We start from the raw sequence: 7,625 nt of genomic DNA, 5'->3' as shown, positions 1-7,625 counted from the left end.
TCTGGTGAGCTTCCCAGGAGACAATGGAAGCCGCGCTCCAGGCCCGTGCCTAGTGAAGGCCCCCGTAAGTGCTGGCGGCTAGCAGTACTGTCATCATCTGTTTGAATTTAAAGCCCATGCCCTAGATCTCTATGCTGATGATTGAGCCAAATGCCACCCACCGACCCCTGGTTTCTTGACCTTTAAAGGGGCTGCAAAGCCAGGGGTGAGTCAGGCCTGGGGCTACAGCTGCGCTAAAGGGCAGGCAGGTCAGACACAGCACGGCACGTGGATACCCAGCCTCGTCCATCCCCTACCGACTGCAAAGACTCGTGGTCTCTCCAGCCAGCCCTGAGCTGGGCGGGGGGGTGGCAATGAGTGGAGTGGGAAGTGGGGGTGTGGGGTGGGGTGTACAGCTCATGCAGCTCCAGTCCCCAGGGGTGTTTCTCCGAATGGCCACTTGGTGGCAGCACGTCCCCAGGAATATGGGGTTGAGGGGCAATCTTTTGCCTTTGAATCTGAAGCTCAGGAACGGAGGGAGGAAGGAGGGAGGGAACCCAGGCCCAGAGAGAGGTTGGGACGGGCCCAGGGTCACACAGCTTTCAGTGGCAGGGCAGGGCCAGGCAAGATGGACTCAGGATGGACTCAGGAGCAGAGCCGGGGAGGAGGAGGAGGAGCAAGCTTGGAGAGGGAGGGCCTCCTGGGAGTGGGTGGGTGTTCTCACCCCCATTTCAACCCCTAGAGCCCTACCCATCTGGAAGAAGGTGTCAAACCTCCGCTCTGAGACACTTGTTTGACCCTCTCGCCTGTGACTCTGGCAAAGGTGGCAGCTCTCCTTATCACCCTGTCACTGTGCCCACTGTCTGCCTTCATCCCCCTCCCCTGCCACAGTGACTTCCTGAGAACAGGGACTGTACTGTGCAGCCCCTACTGCCTGTACCACTGTGCCCTCTGCCTGTCACCCTGCCCCTCTTCGTGGCCTGGGTACCACCAGCACTTCCTTCAGGACTCAGCTGAGATGTCACTTCCTCCAGGAAGCCTTTGGCTCCTGCTGCTGGGGAGGCCTGCGGGCAGGGCTGTTGGTGGACCTGAACCGCCCCCCACCCCCCGCCCTCCCGAGTGCACACAGACACTGTGCCTCCTGAGCCCCTGACAGTGTGCCATCGCAGTTGGCTCTGAAGCCGCCCGTGGAGCTTTGTGAAAATGCAGCCTTCTAGATGCCCCTTCCCCAGAGACTCGACACACAGGACTGTGACAGAGCCCAGGACTCTGAACACCTCCCTGGTGAGCCTGAGGCAGGGCCCGGCCATCAGGAGGCCCTTTAAAGGTGCCATCACCCCTGCCCCCTGAAATAGTTGGGCAAAATGATTATAATCAGGGGACAATAAAAACCTGACATCTGTGCCAAGTGAGTCACTAACAAAACACCTTCACACCCATTTCTCCCTTTAATCTCCATCTTTACAGCTACTATCTTGGGAGGGATCACCATCCCCAGTTTACAATACCCACGGCTCAGGGGCAATGGGTGATTTGCCCCCAATCCCCCAGCTACAAACTAGCCGAGCTGGGGTTTGGTCTGGGGACGTGCTGAGGAGGCAGAGCCGCAAGCTATGTTAAAGCTCCTAGGGTTGGAAAGTGCTGTTTGCCGAGGACCACAGTTCCAGAACTCAGGGCATATATACTTGGTCTTACGTCCCAGGGGTCTGGTGATCCCCATGGAGGAAGCTCAAGCTACTGACTGCCACTGTCCAGTTCAGGCCCTCGTCATCTCGTTCCCTCTCTGCCCATCCATGTCCTCTCCTCCAGGGCCCGGAGAACGTCCCCTCTCACATAAGGTCACAGCTATTTTGATGCACTTCATCCTCAGCCAGATACTGTCCCAGGTTCTGTGGGAGATCGGAGGGCAAGACCGGCCACCAGAGGCTCCCTGTCCCGCTGGGGAGACAAGAATGCTTACTTCGGTGATGGAACAAGGCGCTCCAACTTTCCTTCCTCTCCAATAAGTGCACGGTCCCAACCTCGCCCTTTGATTGGCTGGAACATGTTCCATGCTGTGTTTGCTGACCCTGGAGACCCCTCCCCTGACAGCATAAAGTGGGTCAATATTTTCACTCTAACAGGCATTACAATGCAACCTGATTTTCTTTTTTCTGTTTGTCACAGTGCCACCTGTTGATGGAGACCCAGCATCCTATGGAAGGGATGATAAAGTCAGTACGTAGGAGGAAGAGAGACGGGGTCACGGTGAACTTAAAATCCTGTGAAGGTGACCTGAACTGCAGAGCAGTGGGTACATGGGAAGGTTGTTGCTATGGTGGCATCTGCACATCTGATGAGGCTCAGATTAGCTCCCTCAGAGAGTGGGGTGGAGCTCCTATCAGGCCTTGGGCTACTAGGATAGTCATCTTTCTGCACCTCTCCTTCTCCCTACACCCTGGCAGCTAGGGAAGGAAGCTGGACAGGCCTGGACCCATGCTTCCTGGGGGAGGTGGGTGCCAGGCTGTGGCTCTGGGAGCACCAGCCCCCTCCGGGGAACCCGCTGTACACAATAGCAGTGGCAGCAGAGGCTGGTGGGGAGATGAGGTTCGGACTCCTTGGCTGGGGAGCACTGATGGCATTTCCTGACCCTCAGTGGGACTTCAAAGGGCTGTTCCTCAGGGTTAACAAAGGAGATGGGGTGTGAGGAATCTCTCACCAAAGACCATAGGGAGCATCTGCCTCAGGGCTTAGCTTGCACGCGGGGAAAGGAGGCATATAAGAGGAGGGAAAGTAACTTGTCCAGTTTGTCAATAGCAGATCTACTGGACACAGGTGTGCACGGGTTGAAAGGGCGCTGGAGGAGGCCGCCTTCTCAAACTCAAGATCTGAATCTTAGACCAGATCTTGGATGGGTGGCTCTGGATAAAATCCCTTCCCCTCCTCTTGCATTTAGGCTCCTGGTTTGCAAAACTGGGATTAGGCTGCCCCTGACACTGCCATTGTAGTGGAGGAGTCACAGCATGATAGGACGGGGCGTTGAAAAGGTGGAAGGATTTGTAGATCATTGGACTTCGCCGAAAGTCTCCCCAGCCGAGGATGCTTCCGTTGCCACGGCAACCGCCCTGCCGGCGTGGTCCCTGGCGTCCCGCTGAGGACGCTGGGAAGAACCCTGCCCTTACCAAGATGGCGGCGGCCTCGGGGCAAGGGGCGGGGTCGAGCGCTGCCGGCCTGTCCAGACCTTCCCTCTGTTTCCGCTTTCTCAGGCTAACGGCGAGCTTCCGTTCATACCGGTCCTCTTTCCTGGTTCCGGGAGCCCCCGGGAGCCAGGGAAGGGGAGGGTTGCCTGCAGGGATCGGGGCAAATACCCAGAGAGGGAAGGCGTGACTTCCGCGTCCCTCCGGAAGTGACGCGACAGTCGCGGCCGCCGACAGGTGGAACGGCAGGTGGGTTCAGGTGCCAGCCTGGCCCAGACCGACTGCGGGACCGGCGTTTCCGGTGAGCCACAGAGGCTGCTCCCAGGGCCTGGAGACCTGTGGGCGGCTCTAGGACCTGCGCCCCTCGCCCTGGCCTGGAGCCCACCCCTGTTCTTAGTAAGAATCACCTACCCCCCGCGTCCCGAGGGGAGGGCGCCAGGGTTGCCCCGGCTCGGGGAGCATCCAGGCACTTCGGTTCCCTAAGCCCTGCGCTCTTTTCCTCCCGGATCCAGTTCTCTGTGCCCCTGCCGAGCTGGGCAGTTAGCCAGCCCACCTCAGCTCTCGGAACCATGTTTGCAGACTTGGATTATGAAATCGAAGAGGATAAACTGTGAGTACTTTGTTCCCCCAAGTCCCCAAAGTGCAGGCGCCCCAGGCCCCCCAGATCCCGGTACTCCCCAGGCCCGCCCACCCTTGCTTCTCTGTCCTGGAGCAGAATGGACCCTTCCCTTCCGGAGCTCACCATCCCTGGGGGCGTGGAATCATGGACAGGTCATCACAGTTCGGGCCCTGAGGGCCTGGCTGCAAGGGGAGCAGGGCCGATGGAGCAGGGGCCGGGGAAGGCTTCACAGGGGAAGGGCAGCTGAGCCAGGTTTGGAAGGATGAGCAGGGATATCGAGCTGACTGCCTTCCCCGGGGTTGACAGCTCGTGGGACAGGTTTTCAGAAGTTCTGCTCGTCTCCATCTGAGGCGAATCCTCCCTCAGAGCAAGGACTGGCCTTTTTGTGTCCTCGGCTCTTTGTCAGGTGCTCGGCGTCAGTAGCTGTTAGCAAATATTTGTTGCATGAGTGAGTGAATGAGAACATCTCCTGCAAAGCATAACTAAGTGCTCATTTCTAGTGAAAACGGAGCTTTAAGTTGAGAGATGGGTGATGGGAAGTTTAACAGGACGAGAGCATCATGTCCCAGATGTACCTGAGGAGGTGACAAGCCTGACTCAAACCTCAGGGGGGATGAAGCGAAGGGAAGGGGGGCCTGTTTTCATGGAGTGCTTGCTATGGGCAGGGTTGGTGTTAAATGTCCTTTGGGCTCTTTCTAACTCTGGTAAAGTAGCCATTTAATCTGAGATGGAGAGAGGGTAACCGACCCAATCCATAGCTGATTCATGGCACAGCTGGGAGGTCATCCCGCATCTGTGTGACTCCAAGAGCTGTGCACATTCCGGCACAAGATGCTGTCCCTCTGGCCAACGGTGAGAGAAAAGACGGTGCAGCATTTGGAGCCTCGTGGGGTTTCAGAAGGCCTGTCCCCTTCCGGTCCCCCCGTCATGCTTCCTCCGGAGACTCAGCCTCAGGTGCTTGTCTTTCTAGCGGGATCCCCACCGTGCCCGGGAAGGTGACCCTGCAGAAGGATGCTCAGAACCTGATCGGGATCAGCATTGGAGGAGGGGCCCAGTACTGGTGGGGTGAGGTCCTGGAGGGGGCGGGCCACCTCCTACTTGGGCATGACAAAGGCAGGTTCCTTCCTCTACTCTGCAGAGCTGGCTCCTTCTCATTCTGGAGGTCCGACCTCCTGAGAGGCCTTCCTGACCACCCCCTCTCCCAGGTCTGCCCTTGTCTCTCTCTGTTATTTCAGTCTTTTTTTCCTTCTCAGCACTTACCACCATCTGTAAGTGGGGGTTTGCTCTCCGGTTGTTCTGTATCTGGCTGCTTTTTCAGACTCTTTGTATTGCGAGGGCAGGGCCCAGGTTGCTTTTCACAGCAGTCAGCTCCTGGTATAACCCCTGACAAAGAGTGGACCCTCGATAAAATATCTCTAATGAGTCAACAAAGCTGTCAGCCTTCGGTACCAGCACAAGTGAAGTGTAGTGGAAAGACTAAAAGACTATGACATGACATTGGCCTGAGTTCAAACGCAAGCTTCCCTGCTTATTAGCAAGTTAATTAACCTCCCTGGGCCTCAGTTTCTTCACCTGAAAAGTGGGGATTTAAAACATGTAAAGATGAGCATCTTCGGGTTGTTGGGAAGATTAAATAAAATGACATAACACAACATCTGGCACACCATAAGTACTCATTAAATAGTAGTTCCTGCTATTTTTACTTTAAAAAAACAACGAGAGAAAGAGAGGGAGAGAGAGAGAGAGAGAGAGCAGAAGGGGGGGGGGGGAGAGAGAGAGAGAGAGGTGAGAGAAGCATTGATTGGGGACCAAACCCACAACCTGGGCATGTGTCCTGACGGGGAATCGAACCTGCCACCGTTCGGTGCACAGGACAACGCAGCCAACGGAGCCACACTAGCCAGGGCACAGATGCTGTTTTTATGGCATTAGTTCACTCTCCAGCTGATCTGCCGGCGGTAATGAACAATTCTGTGGTCCCTGTGGAGGAAGCTGCCTGGTGATACGCAGTCAGCTGTGGCTCAGGGGTGGGGCCAGGCAGTGATCTCTCTGTAGCCCTGGAGGGAAGCTTGCCACCTTGGACATAAACTGGACCTGGATTCGAACCTGTTCTGACAGCTAAGTGGCCATTGGTGGCAGATGGGAAAGTCCAGCCTCTGAGGATCTTGCAAAGGGTCGCTTCTAGGTCCTGACGACGGACATTCTGGGGACCTGGTCTTGCCGCCTCAGGGTGCTGCCTTCACGAGGGGTTTGGCCTCACCTGGCCCAGGAGGTATCAGGGAGGCGCCCCGGAGCCTGGCCTCCTGCCATATGCCCGCTTAGCCCCTCTCTCCCAAAACCACTCCGCTTCCTCTCACCCTGTCTTCGCAGCGCAGTTATTTTGTAATTTTGGCTAAATCGGTATCACTTGGCCCTGCCTGGTTTGGCTGAGTGGATAGAGCGTTGGCCTGTGGACTGGGGGGTCCCGGGTTCGATTCCGGTCAGGGGCACATGCCTGGGTTGCAGGCTCCATCCCCGGTGTGGGGCGTGCAGGAGGCAGCCGATCAATGATTCTCTCTCATCATTGATGTTTCTGTCTCTCCTTCTCCCTTCCTCCATGAAATAAAAAAAATATTAAAAAAATAAATCAGTATCAGCTTGGAAGAGCATTGTTAGAAAAACCTTTAAAAAATGAGCGGAGGAGCAGACACTCGGGTGTCCGGTTGGGTGTGTTTGGCGCTAGAAAAGGCAAGTCTCCTCAGCGCGCGTCTACCTCCCGCCCTCCCCTCCAAGTATGTGGGCTCCTGCGCTCTGTCCGTCCAGGCTTCTCTGCCCTGCCCTTCTCTATACCTGAGGGACAGGAAGGCGCCTGGCCGGTGTGGCTCAGTGGTTGAGCGTTGACTCATGAACCAGGAGGTTACTGCATGATTCCCGGTCAGGGCACATGCCTGGGTTTTGGGCTCGATCCCCAGCAGAGGGAGTGCAGGAGGCAGCCTATCGATGATTCGCTCTCATCACTGATGTTTCCCCCTCCCTCTCCCTCTCCCTCTCTCTGAAGTCAGTCAAAATATACCTTTAAAGAGAGAGAGAGAGAGAGAGGGACGGGAGGCTAGAGGCCAGGACGGAGCCAGGCACTAGTTGGGGCGAAGGCAATGACTGTCTCCCGCCCGGTGTCTCAGCTCTCCCCTCCCGCTGCTGCACCCCCAGGTATTTGACAACACGCCGGCAGCCCTGGACGGCACTGTGGCAGCTGGCGATGAGATCACCGGTGTCAATGGCAGGTCAATCAAAGGAAAAACTAAGGTGGAGGTAGCAAAGATGATCCAGGAAGTGAAGGTAAGGGCTGCCCTGGGAACGGGGGGTGGGGAGCCGGGGAGCGCGGCCCTGAGCCAGGAAAGGCACTCTGAGGCCGGCAGGCCTGGCACGGAGATCGGCCCTATCCCTGCTCCCCACTCAGAGCATCAGGGTCTGGTCACACTCCAGCTCCCCTCGGTGTCACCTCACTTGCTCAGTTGGTACTAATTGCCCTGCAGGACTGGGGCTGGGCCTTGGCACGAGAGGGGCATCAGGAACCAAAGGTGCCCAGGGAGCCAGCAGGCTCAGAACCGAGCTTCAGGGCCCAGTGTGTCCCCAGTCAGAGCTGAAGCTGGGAGTCCACGGGGAGCTTCCCTGGGTCACAGACACCCCGGTGATGCCGGCTGAGCTGCGGTGGGCCTGGGAGGAAGATAGGAGCCTCCCTGGCCCGTCCCTGATGGAACTTTCACCCCAGTGGGTCCTTCTGGGCTTGCAGACCCCCAGGGGCCCCTCTTGGCTCTGGGGCAGCTGCTGGTCTTCTGTTCCTCCACCACAGTCCCACGCTGCCTGCTCCCTGC

At 57.2% G+C, this 7,625-nt stretch overlaps 1 protein-coding gene across 1 annotated transcript in view; it reads left to right on the top strand.

Moving 5' to 3' along the window:
- The first annotated feature begins 2,190 nt into the window (after positions 1 to 2,190).
- The window catches only part of PICK1 (protein interacting with PRKCA 1), an 18,120-nt gene continuing 12,685 nt past the window's right edge, over positions 2,191 to 7,625 (top strand). The window contains exons 1-3 of the mRNA XM_006757415.2: positions 2,191 to 3,765; positions 4,745 to 4,834; positions 6,933 to 7,089. Of these exons, the coding sequence (XP_006757478.1) occupies positions 3,725 to 3,765; positions 4,745 to 4,834; positions 6,933 to 7,089 (288 nt within the window). The 5' untranslated portion in view covers positions 2,191 to 3,724. The remainder of the gene's footprint in view (positions 3,766 to 4,744; positions 4,835 to 6,932; positions 7,090 to 7,625) is intronic.

Source organism: Myotis davidii, unplaced genomic scaffold (assembly GCF_000327345.1).
Source record: "Myotis davidii unplaced genomic scaffold, ASM32734v1 scaffold514, whole genome shotgun sequence".
NCBI classification, from domain to species: Eukaryota; Metazoa; Chordata; class Mammalia; order Chiroptera; family Vespertilionidae; genus Myotis; species Myotis davidii.
This window is presented reverse-complemented; position numbering and strand designations above follow the sequence as displayed.